General features: G+C 48.5%; 1 protein-coding gene across 2 annotated transcripts in view; it reads right to left on the bottom strand.

Moving 5' to 3' along the window:
- The window catches only part of col11a1a (collagen, type XI, alpha 1a), a 386832-nt gene extending 369098 nt beyond the window's left edge, over positions 1 to 17734 (bottom strand). For both annotated transcript variants that reach the window (XM_073062463.1, XM_073062464.1), the window contains exons 1-2: positions 17404 to 17734; positions 692 to 859 (exon numbers count right to left, since the gene is read on the bottom strand). In XM_073062463.1, coding sequence (XP_072918564.1) covers positions 692 to 859; positions 17404 to 17509 — 274 coding nt within the window. In that variant the 5' untranslated portion in view covers positions 17510 to 17734. The remainder of the gene's footprint in view (positions 1 to 691; positions 860 to 17403) is intronic.
- Positions 17735 to 18220: the final 486 nt, after the last annotated feature.

Here is an 18220-nt window from a genome sequence, read left to right as displayed (position 1 = left end):
GCCTTTGGCAACATTTTGTGTGAAAAACCTATCTCGCACATCTCCTTTTCTTTAAATTTTCACCCTGTCGAATATTTGACATTTCCACCCTGGGCTAAGGCTCTGACTTTCTATTCAATCTATGCCTCCCACAATTTTATGATTTCTATCAGGCGGCCCCTCAGCCTCCAGCATTCAAGAGAAAACAACCCAACTGTGTCCAACCCATCCTTAAATCCTGGTGAACCTCTTCTGAATCCTCTCCTATCCTCCATCTCCTCACTGCAACAGGGTAACCAAAACTGCATTCTCAAGGACTTTACCCCGAGATCACTGCTCCCAGAATATTCCACAATCTCTGTCTACCCTACCATCTACCTGACCTACATACTGTCTATCCTCCATCGACACCCACTGTTTACACCCACCACATACGCTCTCTGTCTACATTCTTCACCTACAACTTCTGCCTACACCCTTTGCCATCCCCTCCATCTCAGTACACTGCCTCTTTTCCCATTTTCCAATCCTAGAAAAAGATTTCTCATTTAACTTTTCCTGTTCCTGTCCCATCATAAATTCATTGAAACTTTATGACCCTTGACCCCAACATTTGACCCCCAACCCTAATGACAACATCCTGACCCAGCAACCCGCCCCCCAGCCCATCAGGCGGACCTGCGACCCCTCCTCTGTCCCCACTCTCACCCACCGGGGTACAGTTGCCTGGTGGGTGCACTCAGCTGTGCCCGTTTACTGACTCGGTAGGCCACATCTGGTCCTGGCTCATTCCTCCGGTTCTTGCAGAAGCCGTTTGTTTTCACCACACCCTCTGGGGAATTCTGGAACTCTAAAGCTTGCAGGACATCGACTGGACTGGCTGAAAAGAGAAGGAGGGATGTTAGTCAGAGTAGGCCATAAATCCTGATCTTCACCCCACTCAATACGTCTCAGGCACCCTCGCCTACCATCTATGGGCAGAGGATATCCAACAGGGAGGGAGGGGCCCAATAGAGTTACTGTCATAGGCTCATCCTGCACAGGGACAGGCCTTTCAGCCCCCCCATCTCCATACTGACCCTCCAGTACCCACCACACCAAACACATTCCCCAGCACTTGGTCCGCATCCTTTTCTGCCTTGATGATTCAAGTACTTGGCCAGATACTTGTTCAACATTGTGACCCCACCAACCCCTTGCGCAGTGACATCCATTTTCCAACCTACTCTGGATTCTCCTCAGATCCCTCCTACTGGAAGCCTGTCCTCTAGTTTTAAATATCTCTGCAGCTAGGGAAGGATTCCCACTATCAATGCCCCATAGAATTTTATCAGTTAAAATTATTGCGTGACAGAACACAACAGCGGGGAAATAGGCCCTTCAGCCCATCTAGTCTGTGCCAAGCCATTAATCTGTACGGGGTCAACTGATCCATTCCATTTGATGTGTATGGGGACCGTAGCCTGCATAACCCTCCCTACCATGTACCCCTCAAAACTTCCCTTAAATGTTCAAGTGGAGCTTGCATGCACAACTGCCCTGGCAACTCCACTACACTTTGAGTAACAAAGTTCCCCCTCATGTTCTCCTTAAACATTTCACCTTTCACCCTTTGTCCATGACTTCTAGTTGTAGTCTCACCCAACCTCAGTGGAAAAAATTTGCTTGAATTTATGTGATCTTTTGTATGCCTACCCATTGAAGAAATAACAAGCAGGAGAATTAGCGGATGTTGTGTACTTGGATTTTCAGAAGGCCTTTGACAAGGTGCCACACAAGGCTGCCTAACAAGCTCTGAGTCCTCACTATTACAGGAAAGATGTCAGAATGGGTAAGGCATTGGCTGATTGGCTGGAGGCAAAGAGTGAGAATAAAGGGAGCCTTTCTGGTGGGCTGCCGGTGTCTAGTGGTGTTCCATGGGGTCTTGTTGGGACCAATTCTTTTGCGTTATATGTCAGTGATTTGGATGATGAAATTGATGGCTTCATTTGCAAACTTTGCAGGCAATACAAATATAGATAGAGGGGCAGGTAGTTTTGAGGAAGTAGAGAGGCTACAGAAGGACTTAGACAGATTAGGAGAATGGGCAAAGAAACGGCAGATGGAATACACTGTTGGGAAGTGTAGGTCATGCACTTTGGGAGAAGAAATAAATGCCTAGACTATTTTCAAACTAAAGAAAAAATTCAAAAATCTGAGGTGCACAGCAACTTGGGAGTCATTGTGCAAGATTTTTAAAGGTTAATTTTTGCAGCTTGAGTCTGTGGTGAGGAAGGAAAATGTGATGTTAGCATTCATTTCAAGAGGACTAGAATATAAAAGCAAGGATGTAATGTTGAGAATTTATAAAGCACTGGTGAGGCCTCACAGAGTATGTGAGCAGTTTTGGGCCCCTTATCTTAGGAAGGATGAGGTAACACTGAAGAGTGTTCAAAGAAGGTTCACAAAACGATTCAATGATTAAAAGGCTTGTCATATGAGGAACATTTGATAGCTCTGGGACTGTTCTCAATAGAATTCAGAAGAATGAGGGGTGACCTCTTTGAAACCTATTGATGCACCATCAATAACTCTCTCTGAGACGTGAAGGCGAGATATCGGCTTTTATTGACTGGAAGAAAGAACAAGCAGTAGTTGACCACCATACTACATCCTGGAGACTGAGGGCCGGGCTCAGGCCTCAATCGTCTTTATACCGGGGTCTGTAGGAGGAGCCACGGTCAGTGGGAGGGGCCACAGGAACAGTCAGCAGGGGGCGTGTCCAGACAGGTATATGTAGTTCACCACATCTATTAAAAAGACTTTAGCAGGGTATCTGACAAGGCCCCACTTGGGAGTTTGGTCAATAAGGATCAATCTCTTGGCAGTCAAGATTAAGTAGTAAATTTGATGAGACATTGGCTTTGTGGGGGAATCCAGAGAGTGGTAGTAGATGGCTACCTCTCTGACTGGAGGTCTGTAACTAGTCCAGTGCCACAGTGTTTGATGCTATGTCCCTCATTGTTTCTCATCTATATCAATAATCTGGATGATAATGTGGTTAACTGGTTCAGCCAAATTGTAGATGATACCAAAAGTGAGAGTGTAGTGGAGAGAGAAGAAGACTATCATGGCTTGTAGCAGGTACTGGAAAAATGGGCTGAAACATGGCAGGTAGAATATAATACAGACAAGTACAAGGTTTCGCATTTCAGAGGCACCAACCAGGATAGGTCTTACACAGTGAACAGCAGGGGACTGTGGGGTGGTAGAAGAAAGGGATCCGGGAATACAGATCTATGATTCATTGAAAGCCTCAGCCTCAGAAGAGAGGGACGTCCTTTAGAACAGTGATGAGGCCAGACACTGGTGAATCTGTGGAATTCTTTGCCACAGGCAGTTACAGAGGCCAAATCTTTATGTATATTTAAGACAGAAGGTGATAGATTCTTGATTGGTCAGGGCATGAAGGATACAGGGAGAAGGCAGGAGATGGAGGTTGAGAGGAAAAAAATGATCAGCCATGATGAAATGGCAGAACAGATGCAATGGACCAAATAGCCTAATTCTGCTCCTATATCTTATGGTTTTATGGTCTAATAAAAGCAAATGAGAGGCCATATAATAGAGCAAAAATTAGACTATAAGACGGTAAGACATAGGAGCAGAATTAGGCCATTTGACCCATTGAGTCTGCTCCGCCATTCAGTCATGGCTGATCCTTTTTTGCCCTCCTCAGCCCCACTCCCCGGCCTTCTCTCCATAACCTTTGATGTCATATCCAATCAAGAACCTATTAAGCTCTGCCTCAAATACACCCAACAACCTGGCCACCACAGCTGTCTGAGGTAACAAGTTCCACAAATTTGCCACCCTCTGGCTGAAAAAAAATCTCTTCACATTTCGGTTTTAAATGGACGCCCCTCTATCCTGAAGCTGTGCCCTCTTGTCCTAGACTCCCCCACCATGGCAAACATACTTTCCACTTTTACTCTACCTCGGCCTTTTAACATTTGAAAGGTTTCAATGAGATCCTTCCTCATCCACCTAAATTCCAGCAAGTACAGATCCAGAGGCATCAAAAGTTCCTCGTATGATAACCCTTTCATTCCCAGAATCATCCTTGTGAACCTTCTCTGACCTTCTCCATTGCCAGCACAACTTTTCTTAGATGAGGAGCCCAAATCTGTTCACAATACTCAAGGTGAGGCCTCACCAGTGCCTTTTTAAGCCTCCGTATCACATCCTTGCTCTTGTATGGTATACCTCTTGTAATGAATACTAACATTGCATTTGCCTTCCTCACTAATACCTCTACCTTCAAGTTAACCTTCAGAGTGTTTTGCACAAGGACTCCCAAGTCCCTTTGCATTTCAGATTTTTGGATCTTTCTCCCTGTTTATAAAACAGTCTGCACATTTATTTCTATTACCAAAGTGCATGACCATGCATTTTCCAACATTGTATTTCATTTGCCACTCTATTACCCATTCTCCTAATCTGTCTAAGTCCTTTTGAAACCTACCTTTTTTCTCAACATGACCTGCCTCTCCATTAATCTTCATATCATTTGCAAACTTGGCAACAAAGCCATCTATTCCATCATCTAAATCATTTATACACAGCATAAAAAAGCGGTTCCCACACCAACCCCTGTGGAACACCACTAGTCATTGGCAGCCAATCAGAAAAGGATCCTTTAATTCCCACTCGATGCCTCCTACCAATCAGCCAATGCTCTACCTATGTCATAATTGTCCTGCAATACCATGGGCTTTTAACTTGGTAAGCAGCCTCATTTGTGGCACTTTCTGAAAGTCCAAATATACTGCCTCCCCCTTATCTATCCTACTTGTAAACTCCTCAAAGAATTCCACCAGGTTCATCAGGCAAACTTTTCCTCTAACGAAACTATACTGACTTTGTCCTTAGTGATAATTTAGAGGACTGGGAAGCTTTTAAAAAACAACATAGGGAAACTAAAGAAGTGGTGAGGTAAAAGATGAAATATGAAGATAAGCGAGCCAATAATATCAAAGGGGATACCGGAAGTATTTTTAAATATATAAAGAGTAAAAGAGAGGTGAGAGTAGATATCTGACCACTAGAAAATGATGCTGAAGTGGTCATAATGGGGGACAAGGAAACGGTGGACAAAATGAACAAGTATTTTGTATTAGTCCTTACTGTGGAAAATACAAGCAGTATGGTGGAAGTTTGAGAGTGTCAGGAGGCAAAAGTGAGCACAATTGCTATTAATAGATAGAAGGTGCATGGGAAGTTGGAAGATCTGAAGGTAGTTAAGTCACCTGCACCAGATGGACTGCACCCCAGGATTTTGAAAATGATTGTTAGGGAGATTGTGGAAGCATTAGTAATGATCTATCAAGAATCACTAGATTCTGTTATGGTTCTGGAAGACAGGAAAATTGCAAATATCACTGCACTCTTCAAGAAGCGAGAGAGGCAGAAGAAAGGAAATCATAGGCCAGCTCTGTAAAAACAGAGGTCGATAAATGTTTGAGAAGTCAGGGGTGGAAAGTTACGAGGACAAGGCAGGAGAATGGCTGAGAAGGAAATAGATCAGCCATGATCTAAGGGCAGAGCAGACTCAATGGGCTGAATGGCCTAATTCTGCAGCAATGTCTTATCATTTTATGGATGGAACTGGAGCACCAAGGGGAACCCTTGTGGTCACAAGGAAAATGTGCAAAGTTCGCACAGACAGCCTCTAAGGTCACATTTATAGAAAGTGCATCATCAAACTAGAAAATGTATAGACGATTTCTGATGATACTGCCAGACTCAAGAGCCTGAGTTAGAAACATAGAAAACCCACAGCACAATACAGGCCCTTCAGACCACAAAGCTGTGCCAAACATGTCCTTACCTTAGAAATTACCTAGGGTTACCCATAGCCCTCTATTTTTCTAAGCTCCATGTACCTATCCAGGAGTCTCTGAAAAGACCCTATCATATCTGCCTCCACCACTGTCACGGGCAGCCCAATCCATGCACTCACCACTCTCTGTGTAAAAAACCTACCCCTGACATCTGATCTGTACCTACTTCCAAGCACTTAAAACTGTGCGCTCTCGTGCTAGCCATTTCAGCCCTGGGAAAAAGCCTCTGACTATTCACAAGATCAATGCCTCTCAACATCTTATTCATTTCTATCAGGCCATGTCTCAGCCTCCGCCGCTCCAAGGAGAAAAGGCCAAGTTCACTCTACCTATTCTGATAAAGTATGCTCTCCAATCCAGGCAACATCCTGGTAAATCTCCTCTGCATCCTTTCTATGGTTTCCACGTCTTTCCTGTAATGAGGCAACCAGAACTGAGCATTGTACTCCAAGTGGGGTCTGACCAGGCTCCTATATAGCTGCAACATTACCTCCTGGCTCCTAAATTCAATCCCACAATTGATGTATGCCTTCTTAAACATACAATCAACCTGCGCAGCAGCTTTGAGTGTCCTATGGACTTGGACCCCAAGATCCCTCAGATCCTCCACACCGCCAAGAGTCTTACTATTAATACTATAGTCCGCCATCATATTTGACCTACCAAAATGAACCACTTCACACTTATCTGGGTTGAACTCCATCTGCCACTTCTCAGCCCAGTTTTGCATCCTATCAATGTCCTGCTGTAACCTCTGACAGCCCTCCACACTATCCATAACACCTCCAACTTTTGTGTCATCAGCAAACTTACTAACCCATCCCTTCACTTCCTCATCCAGGTCATTTATAAAAATCACAAAGAGAAGGGGTTCCAGAACAGATCCCTGAGTCACACCACTTGTGACCAACCTCCATGCAGGATTTGACCCGTCTACAACCGCTCTTTTCCTTCTGTGGCAAGCCGGTTCTGGATCCACAAAGCAATGTCCCTTTGGATTCCATGTCCCTTACTTTGGAGGGTAAGGTTCGACAGGTCCTTATTCCTTTGAGTGTACGTGGGAGATTGTGGGTCCAACTTACAAAGGTGTATAATATTGTGAAAGATACAGATAAGATGAATGCACACACTCTTTTTCCTCAGCAAGGTGTATTAAGAACTAGATATCATGGCTTTAAGGTGAGAGGTAAAAGATTTAAACAGTGCCTGATTGGTAACTTCTTCAGACAGACAGCACCCCATAGATGGAATGAAAGTGGCTGAAGTTAAAACAATAATGATCAAAGGAGATTTGGATAAGGACAAGTTTGAAGTAATCTGTACAAATTGGACTAGCTGAGTGATTGTGGTGGGTGGCATGGACAAAATGAGCTGAAGCTCCTGTTTCCTCGCTGTTTGACTCTGTGAGGGATTTGAACCTAGTTCTCCGCTACTGCGAGTTCTACACACTGCTCCACCGGGGCACTTGTGGAGGAACAGGAAGGCAATCCTCTCTCAGCTGGAGGCAAGGTTACTCGGGACAGCAGTGATATCTTCAATCCGCTTGCTCCTGAGGTCCCTGAGCCCTCTCCACCTCTTCCAACCTTCCAGCTCGTTGGCCGTGCAGAGCTGGAATATTCTTCAGGAAGGGGCTAGGAAGGATTTCCGAACCTCTGCCTTGTGCAGGGACAGGCGGCAGTCTGGCATGGAGACTGATTATTTTTCCAAACCGAAACCTGAGAGAGAGACGTAGCTGCCTCGAGAGAATCAATGCATCGTTGAGAGCCGCAGCACAGAAGCAGTCTGTGTGCAGGGACAAAGAGAGAGTGTGTGTGAGAGAGGTGGGAAGTAACCCAGGCCAGGCCTGGGGCAGTGAAGGGATCCGACCACCACTAATCCCACCCCTGCCTGCAACGTGTCAGTGAGAGAGGCTGAGGTGAGAGATGCCACCCACCACACACCAGGCCACAGATAAACCGATAGTTTGTGGCCACAGACGAACTATTTATAACAAGACAAATTCTCCCGAACTTGTGATCAGGCAAAGCAAACAAAAAACCAAACCTTCACACAGAGTTCCACAGGAGGTGGGGGAGAGGTGGAGATAGGGAGAGAGAAGAGAAAGGAAAGGGAGGTGTGTAGGGGTCAGAGGGGTTACAGAGACAGGGAGGTGTGTAGGGGTCAGAGGGGTTACAGAGACAGGGAGGGGTGTAGGGGATGGACAGGGTTACAGAGACAGGGAGGGGTGTAGGGGATAGATGGGGTTACAGAGACAGGAAGGGGTATAGGGGATAGACGGGGTTACACAGACAGGGAGGGCTGTAGGGGTTGGAGGAGTTACAGAGACAGGGAGGGGTGTAGGGGATGGACAGGGTTACAGAGACAGGGAGGGGTGTAGGGGATAGATGGGGTTACAGAGACAGGAAGGGGTATAGGGGATAGACGGGGTTACACAGACAGGGAGGGCTGTAGGGGTTGGAGGAGTTACAGAGACAGGGAGGGGTGTAGGGAATGGAAAGGATACAGAGATAGGGAGTGGTGTTGGGACCAGAGAGGGTTACAGAGACAGGGAGGGGTGTAGGGGATGGACAGGGTTACAGAGACAGGGAGGGGTGTAGGGGATGGACAGGGTTACAGAGACAGGGAGGGGTGTAGGGGATAGATGGGGTTACAGAGACAGGGAGGGGTGTAGGGGATAGATGGGGTTACAGAGACAGGGAGGGGTGTAGGGGATAGATGGGGTTACAGAGACAGGGAGGGGTGTAGGGGATGGACAGGGCTACAGAGACAGGGAGGGGTGTAGGGGATAGATGGGGTTACAGAGACAGGGAGGGGTGTAGGGGTTGGAGGAGTTACAGAGACAGGGAGGGGTGTAGGGGTTGGAGGGGGTTACAGAGACAGGGAGGGGTGTAGGGGATAGGTGGGGTTACAGAGACAGGGAGGGGTGTAGGGGTTGGAGGAGTTACAGAGACAGGGAGGGGTGTAGGGGATGGACAGGGTTACAGAGACAGGGAGGGGTGTAGGGGATAGATGGGGTTACAGAGACAGGGAGGGGTGTAGGGGTTGGAGGAGTTACAGAGACAGGGAGGGGTGTAGGGGATGGACAGGGTTACAGAGACAGGGAGGGGTGTAGGGGATAGATGGGGTTACAGAGACAGGAAGGGGTATAGGGGATAGACGGGATTACACAGACAGGGAGGGCTGTAGGGGTTGGAGGAGTTACAGAGACAGGGAGGGGTGTAGGGAATGGAAAGGATACAGAGATAGGGAGTGGTGTTGGGACCGGAGAGGGTTACAGAGACAGGGAGGAGTGTAGGGGATGGACAGGGTTACAGAGACAGGGAGGGGTGTAGGGGATGGACAGGGTTACAGAGACAGGGAGGGGTGTAGGGGATAGATGGGGTTACAGAGACAGGGAGGGGTGTAGGGGATAGATGGGGTTACAGAGACAGGGAGGGGTGTAGGGGATAGATGGGGTTACAGAGACAGGGAGGGGTGTAGGGGTTGGAGGAGTTACAGAGACAGGGAGGGGTGTAGGGGATAGATGGGGTTACAGAGACAGGGAGGGGTGTAGGGGTTGGAGGAGTTACAGAGACAGGGAGGGGTGTAGGGAATAGATGGGGTTACAGAGACAGGGAGGGGTGTAGGGGATGGACAGGGTTACAGAGACAGGGAGGGGTGTAGGGGTTGGAGGGGGTTACAGAGACAGGGAGGGGTGTAGGGGTTGGAGGAGTTACAGAGACAGGGAGGGGTGTAGGGGTTGGAGGGGGTTACAGAGACAGGGAGGGGTGTAGGGGATAGATGGGGTTACAGAGACAGGGAGGGGTGTAGGGGTTGGAGGAGTTACAGAGACAGGGAGGGGTGTAGAGGATAGATGGGGTTACAGAGACAGGGAGGGGTGTAGGGGTTGGAGGAGTTACAGAGACAGGGAGGGGTGTAGGGGATAGGTGGGGTTACAGAGACAGGGAGGGGTGTAGGGGCCAGAAGTGATACAGAGACAGGGAGGGTTTTAGGGACCAGAGGGGGAGTTACAGAGACAGGGAGGGGTGTAGGGGTCAGAGGGGATACAGAGACGGAGTGGTGAAGTGGTGGGAAGGGATACAGAGACAGGAAGGTGTGTAGGGGCCAGAGGGGATACAGAGACAGGGAATGGTGTGGGGACCAGAGGGTCTGAAGTTCTATGAATCAGTTCAATTCCAGTGATGGACAGATTCACACCCCTGGAATTCCCATTCGGAGTTACAAACTGCAGTCCTGGCTCTGAGTCACGGGATCAGTGCCCATCCTGGCAAACTCAGGGATATTCAAGAATTATTCCAAGGATTCACAGACTGGTCAGGAATACTGATCGGATTGTTTAGGATGAGATGCTTTGTGAAGCAGGGAATTCCGAGCTAAGATTATGCAAAGCGAAGGGAGGGTGGGGTAGGACCTGGTCTCCTGAGCAGGAGTCTCCTATTCTCCCATTGCCTCTCCCCCACCAAAGGGCTAAGGGAAGAGATTCAATGGGTGAGGGAAAGAAATCATTTTTGTGAGGGAACAGGGGTTCATGAAGTGAGGCAGGGATATGGGGAAAGGAGAGGTATGTAATTGGGGGAAAAGTACAAGGGGGGTATTAGGAGAGAGAAGGAATTGAGGTGGAGGAGGGTATTGAGGAGGGGCAAGAAAATAAAGTGGGAGAGAGGAGGAGAAGGGAATGAGGGGGAGAGGTATAAGGAGGAAGGGTATTGAAGAGGGGGAAGGGAATGAGGAGGGAGGGTATTGAAGAAGGGAAGAGTATTGAAGTGCAGGTTTGGAGAGGTAGGAAATGGAGAGATCTGATCCAAACAGTGTCTAGTGGAAATGGGAGGTTGAGTTCAGGGACACCCTTCACAATCTGGGAATTGGCTCTGGGAATGAAGCGGACTTTGGGCGAATGTGTGACAGTGAAGGCCAAGGCTTCAGGGTGTGACCAAGCCTCGCATGGGGTGGAAGTCCAGACTCTGGGAGACATGGGGGAGGGGTCGATGATGGGAGGCACGAGTGATGGGGCGGGACATTGTAGAGAGACGGACAGAGGTGGGGGAGATGGAGAGAGATGAGGGGAAGATGGAGGGAGTTGGGGGGAAACCCAGGTGGTTTCCACAGAGGAGGGATGGAGGAAGAGCACAAACACCCACATGGACACTCTCCCCACATACTGACACCCTCAATCCCATACTGACACATTAACACCCACACAAACTCAGCCCACACTGACACATTCACCCTTATACTGTCACTCTCAGCCACACAACACATATACCCCACATACACTGAAGCACTCTCATCAATAGTGACACACTTACCTCACACATTGACACCCTCACCATACACACTTATCCCCACACTAACACACTCACCACACACTGACACATTCACCACATTCTGAGACACTCAACCCAGACACTAAACATCCACCCCAACCACTGACACACTCACCCCACACATACTGATATTCACACCACTTTGACACAATCACCCCACACACTAACAAACTCAACTCCGGATTGACACACTAACACCCACTCTAACACACTCACCCCTACACTGACACACCCACACCCTCACTGACACACTCACCTCCACACTCTCACTGACACACTCAACCTCACACACTAACAGACTCAACCCCACACTGACATACTCACCCCTACACTGACACACCCACACCCTCACTGACACACTCAACCTCACACACTAACAGATTCAACCACACACTGACACACTAACACCCAGTCTGACACACTTACCCCTATACTGACACCCAAACACTGACACACCCACACCCTCACTGACACACTCACCTCCACACTGACACACTAACACCCACTCTGACACACTCACCCCTACACTGACACACTAACACCCATACCCTCACTGACATACTCACCCCTACACTGACACACCCACACCCTCACTGACACACTCACCTCCACACTCTCACTGACACACTCAACCTCACACACTAACAGATTCAACCACACACTGACACACTAACACCCAGTCTGACACATTTACCCCTATACTGACACCCAAACACTGACACACCCACACCCTCACTGACACACTCACCTCCACACTGACACACTAACACCCACTCTGACACACTCACCCCTACACTGACACACTAACACCCATGCCCTCACTGACATACTCACCCCTACACTGACATACCCACACCCTCACTGACACACTCACCTCCACACTATCACTGACGCACTCAAACTCACACACTAACAGACTCAACCCCAAACTGACACACTAACACCCAGTCTGACACACTTACCCCTATACTGACACCCAAACACTGACACACCCACACCCTCACTGACACACTCACCTCCACACTGACACCCACTCTGACACACTCACCCCTACACTGACACACTAACACCCACACCCTCACTGACACACTCACCTCCACACTGACACACTAACACCCACTCTGACACACTCACCCCTACACTGACACACTAACATCCACACCCTCACTGACACACTCACCTCCACACTGACACACTAACACCCACTCTGACACACTCACCCCTACACTGACACACTAACATCCACACCCTCACTGACACACTCACCTCCACACTAACACCCACTCTGACACACTCACCCCTACACTGACACACTAACATCCACACCCTCACTGACATACTCACCCCTACACTGACACACTAACCCCCACATTGACACACCCAGCCACACATGACACACATACACTGAAGCACTCATGCCCATAATGACACACCTACCTCACGCACTGACACATTCAGCACACACTGACACACTCACCCCACACACTGACTCCTCTATTCCCACTTTTTAGACAGGTAGGAACCTTCAGAAGGAATTCAGGAGGACTAAAAGAAGGTATGACTTTGCCCTAGCAGACAAGGTGAAGGAGAATCCTAAGGGGCTCTACAGATATATTAAGAACAAATGATTGGAAGGGACAAAATTGGTCCTCTGGAATATCAGAATGGTAATCTGTGTGGAGATGAAAGAGATTGGGGAGTTCTTAAATGGATTTTTTGCACCTGTATTTACTTGGGAAATGGGCACAGAATCTATAGAAGTAAGGCAAAGCAGCAGTGAGATTATGGATCCTATATTACAGAGGATCCTAGATTACAGAGGAGGCGGTGTTTGCTGTCTTGAAGCAAATTAGTGAGCATAAATCCCCAAAGCCTGACAATGTGTTCCTTTGGACCCTGTGGGAGGCAATTGCAGAGATTGTATGGGCCCTAGCAGAGATATTTAAATCATCCTTAGACACAGGTGAGCTGACAGAGGATTGGAGGATAGTCAATGCTGTTCCATTGTTTAAGAAAGGCTCTAAGAATAAGCCAGGAAATAATAGGCTGGTGAGCCTGATATCAGTAGTGGGAAAGTTGTTGGAGGGTACTCTAAGGGATTGGATGTACTGTATAAGTATTTGGATAGACTGATTAAGAATAGTCAGCATGGCTTCGTGCAAGGTCAGTCAAGTCTAACTAATTTTATAGAGTTTATGAGGAAGTTACCAGGAAAGTGGATGAAGGCAAGGCAGTGGTTGGTGTCTATATGGACTTTACTAAGGCACTTGACAGGGCCCTGCATGGAAGTCTGGTCATGAAAGTTTAGTCACTCAGCATTCAGAATGAGGTAATACATTGGATTAGACATTGACTTTGTGAGATAAGCCAGAGAGTGGTCTTAGATGGTTGCCTCTCTGACTGGAGGCCTCTGACTAGTGGTGTTCTGCAGGGATCAGTGCTGGGTCCATTGTTGTTTGTCATCTATATTAACAATCTGGATGATAATGTAGTAAACTGGACCAGTAAATTTGCGAATGACACCAAGATTGGGGGTGTAGTGGACAGCAAGGAAGACTATCAAAACTTGCAGTGGGATCTGCACCAGCTGGAAAATGGCAGATGGAAATTAATTCAGGCAAGTATAATGTGTTGCACTTTTGGAGGATCAACCAGCATAGGTACATGAGAGGCATTGATCATGTAGATAGTCAGAGGCTTTTTCCAAGGGCTGAAGTGGTTGCCACAAGAGGACACAGGAGATACAGAGGAGATGTCAGGGATAAGTTTTTAAGCAGAGAGTGGTGAGTGCATGGAATGGGCTGCCAGCAATGGTGGTGGAGGCAGATACGATAGGGTCTTTTAAGAGACTTTTGGATAGGTACATTGAGCTTAGAAAGATAGAGGGCTATGGGTAAGCCTAGTAATTTCGTAGGTAGGGACACGTTCGGCACAACTTTGTGGGCCGAAGAGCCTGTATCATGCTGTAGGTTTTCTATGTTTCTAGGTACATGGTGAGCATTAGGCACTCAGGAGTGTGGTAGAACAAAGGGACCTGGGAATGCATATCCATAATTCCTTGAAAGTGGTGTTACAGAGTTGGAAAGAAACTCTATCTACCTGTAACACATTTAGCACATTGGCCTTCATAAATCAAAATCCTGAGTACAGGAGTTGGGATGTTGAAACTATTTAAGACATTGGTGATGTCTAATTTGGAATATTATATACAGTTTTGGTCACCTACCTACAGGAAAGATGTAACTAAAATTAGAGGTCATAGGTTAAGGGTTTAGTGAGACTAAAATTAGAGGTCATAGGTTAAGGGTGAAAGGTGAAATATTAAAAGGGAACCCGAGTGAGAATTTCTTCACTCAGTGAGAATGTGGTATGAGTTACCAGTGGAGGTGGTGGGCTGGATTTGGTTTCAACATACAAGAGAAATTTGGTTAACAAATTGACTTATCCAAACAAGGGTATGAAGGACTATGGTCCAGGTGCAAGCCAATGGATTAGGCAGAATAACAGTTTGGAATGGACTAGATGGGCCAAAGGGCCTGTTTCTGTGCTACAGTGTTTTACGAGTGTATGCCAAATTTATTTTGCCTGGGAGGGGGTGGACTCAGAAACACTGCCTGAGTGGATAGAAACTCTCACTATATTGAACAAATAGAGTGAAGGAGAACTTGAAGGCAGAGACCAAGTGGTGGGGAATGGGGTAGGTGGAGATGGGTACAGAGACGGTGGGTAATACTGTATCACAATCTGTGCCCCTTCCCCCATCTACAAAGACATTGCACCAGCCTTCCTCACCCACCACCCCCACTGATTCAGACCATCAATATGGTTTTGTGCATGGGAAACCAGCTCTCACAAACTTGATCAAGGTGACTTGTTGAACTGGAACAATGGTACAGTCAACATTTTGGGCTGAAACCCTTCAGCAGAACTGGCTGAAGGGTCTTGGTCAAAAATGTCAACTGTACTCTTTTCCATAGACGCTGCCTGGCTTGTTGAGTTCCTCCAGCATTTTGTGTGTGTTGCTTGGATTTCCAGAAGCTGCAGATTTTTTCTTGTTGTGATGAATTGAACTGCAAGGCCAGTGGAGTAGACATGGACTTCAGCAAGGCTTTTGACAAGGCCCCATAGGGTAGTTATGTCAGAAAAGTTAGATCACAAGGGATCCAGGGTGAATTGGCCAACTGAGTCCATTATTGCATTGGTGATAGGAGGCAGAGGAAGGCAGTGGAGAGTTGTTTGTCAGGACTAGAGACCTTTGACCATAGGGATCAGTGCTGAGTCCACTGTTATCTGTCAGCTACATTAACAATTTGGATGGAATGTACGTGGCATGGTCAGAAAGATTGCCAATTAAACCAGAGTTGGTTATGTGGTAGACATTGAGGATTGTCTGAAGTCAGCTGGGAAAGACGGCCAAGAAATGGCTGATGGAATTTAGCTCAGCCAAGTGTGAGGTGTTACAGTTTGACAAATTAAAGTGGGGCAGGATTTACACAGGAAATGTTAGGGCCCCTGGGGAACAGAAAGACTCAGAGGTACAGTTCAGACTTCCTTGAAAGTGTGAGACAGGTAGAGAGGTTGGCAGACTGGCTTTCATCAGTCAAGGCATTGATTACAAAAACTGGAAAGTAATGTTCCAGCTGTACAAGACATTGGTGAGACCGCGCCCACAGTACTATTGCATTTCTGGACAATTCGCTACAGAAAGGGTGTGATTAAACTAGAGAAGATTAAGGATTCATAAGGACTGAAGGATTTGAATTATAAAGAGAGGTTAGGACTGTTTTCCCAGGAGTGGTGGAGGCTGAGGGGTGACTTTATAGAGGTTTATAAAATCACCTGAGGTACACATAAATAAAACTGTCACAGCCTTTGTCCCAGGGTCGGGGAGTCTAAAACTAGAGGGCATAGGATGAAGGGGAAAGGTATAAAAAGGAAGGGGGGACAGGATTTTCACACAGCCGGACTTGGGTATATGGAATGGGCTGCCAGAGGAAGTAGGAAAGATGAGTACAATTACAATGTATAAAAAACATTTGCGCAGGTTGGTTAGGACATGGATTGGAAAGATTCAGAGGGATATTGACCAAATCCAAATGGCTGAGGAAAACCATAAGAATTTGGATGTGGGGGAAGGCTGCTTAGTCAGAAAGGATGTTGGGCCGAAAGGTCTATTTTGTGCTGTGTTACTCTATGATAGGTCCCTAACACTCTGGTCCCTCTGCAACTCTCCCCTACCGACTGCACCATTCTCCCACACTCTGTATGTGAGTGGTGAGGCAAGGAGGAGAAAGAGAGGGGGCCTCTGCCTGCAGGTTCCATGGGAAACCTAGATAGAGAGACTGGGCAAGAGTCACGAGGAACTAGTACCAACTAGATTGGCAGAACGGCGTCGGCAGAAAGTCAGATTATAACGTGTGTTTTAAAATTGTAGTCAGTTCTAGTTAAACTTCCCCGCCTTGAGGAAGCCTCGCGTTGAAAACCACGCGTCTGGACAGACCGGCCAGCCCCGTTCCGAAGTTGTTTTTTTTTTTGGGGGGGGAGCCATTTCGGAGCGGCGGCTCTGGCGCCCAGGCTGGACCGGGGAACGAGAACAGCTCCGCACACACCTTGCGGACCATTGACACGGAGTCCAGCCCCGGGGAGGGGCAGGAGCCGTCGCTGCCAGCAAGCCGACTAGTCCACTCGGCCAACAGCTGTCAATAACCTGGGGTGAAGGGTAGGGGGGAAAGGGGTAAAAGAGAGGGGTCAGAGAGCGAAAGAAAGAAATGATAAAAAGACAAGGGAGATAGAGGAGAGATAGAGAGACAGGACAAGAGGGGCAATGGAGAGAAAACGGGGGATGAGACGGTGAGGGACAGTGAGGGTGAGAGTAGGAGAAGTGAGGGTGAGGAGGGCTGAGGGAGAATTTGAGAAGGGATGAGGAGAGTTGAGGTAGACGACGAGGGAGTGTTGGGGTAGAGGACGAGGGGGGTTGGGGACGAGGGAGAATTGAGGCAGAGGACGAGGAGGGTTGAGGCAGAGGACGAGGAGGGTTGAGGCAGAGGACGAGTAGGGTTGAGCGAGAGGATGTGAGGATGGTAGAGTGGAGGGGAATAAGGGATAGAGGGAAAGGGAATGAGGAAAGGAGGGTGGAATAAAAGATAGAGGAAGGGAAGAGGGAATGAGGGATGGAGGAAGAGGACAATCACCCCGGTTGCCGCTCGCTCTGAACTTACCTGGCGCCGCGCTGTAACCCCGTACGAAGCCGCAGAGAAGCAGCGAGAAGAGGAGATGCCGGCAGGAGCCTTTTAACTTCCACCTGGTGTCTGAGCTGCCGGTCATGGTGCCGACTATCAGGAGCGGAGAGCGGAGAACTGAGCGGGTCGCAGACTATCAGGCAGAGACAGGCAGGATCAGGGTCACACGGCCATGGACACCGGCTCGGCAGCCTCTCGGTCTCGGTCCCGGCCCTGGGTTCCCTCTCTCCGTCTGACAGCCGCTGAGATGGCCGAGTGGGACCGGCGGCACGGTTCTGGGAGAGAGCACGTCCAGACTGGAAGAGGAGGGAGGGGGAGAAGTGATGGGGCTCAGGAGGGGGGTTGTGTTGCCGGTGGGGGGGGGGGGGGGAGGGAGGAGGAGACTAGGAGCAGTTTAAACTCAGCCCGTCAGTCAGCGCAACGAATCAGCCTGGGCTCGGATCCCGCGGCCACTTCAGTGGAACTGCGGCGTTGGGGATAATCGGGCAGAGGCGGCATCGGTCACAGGAGCGCACAGCGGTTGCGGGATAGAGAGGAAGGGAAATGGGGCGAGGAGGGAGGGGGAGAGCGGGGAATGAAGGTTGAGGGGTAGAGTGAGAGGGGGCGGAGTGGGGCGAGGAGATTGAGGGACTGAGTAGGTGAGAAGGGAAGGGAAAGTGTGAGAGGAAGGGGTTGAGCGGGGAATGAAGGGCGAGGGGTAGAATGAGAGGGGGGCGAGCGGTAGAGTCGGGGGGCTAGGGGTAGATTGGGCGAGGAGGGAGGGTTAGAGCAGGGAGAGGGGGAATGAGGGGCAGGG

This window comes from Hemitrygon akajei, chromosome 12 (genome assembly GCF_048418815.1).
Source record: "Hemitrygon akajei chromosome 12, sHemAka1.3, whole genome shotgun sequence".
Classification (NCBI taxonomy): domain Eukaryota; kingdom Metazoa; phylum Chordata; class Chondrichthyes; order Myliobatiformes; family Dasyatidae; genus Hemitrygon; species Hemitrygon akajei.
Note: the sequence above shows the minus strand (reverse complement) of the source record. Positions and strands in the feature narration are given on the sequence as shown.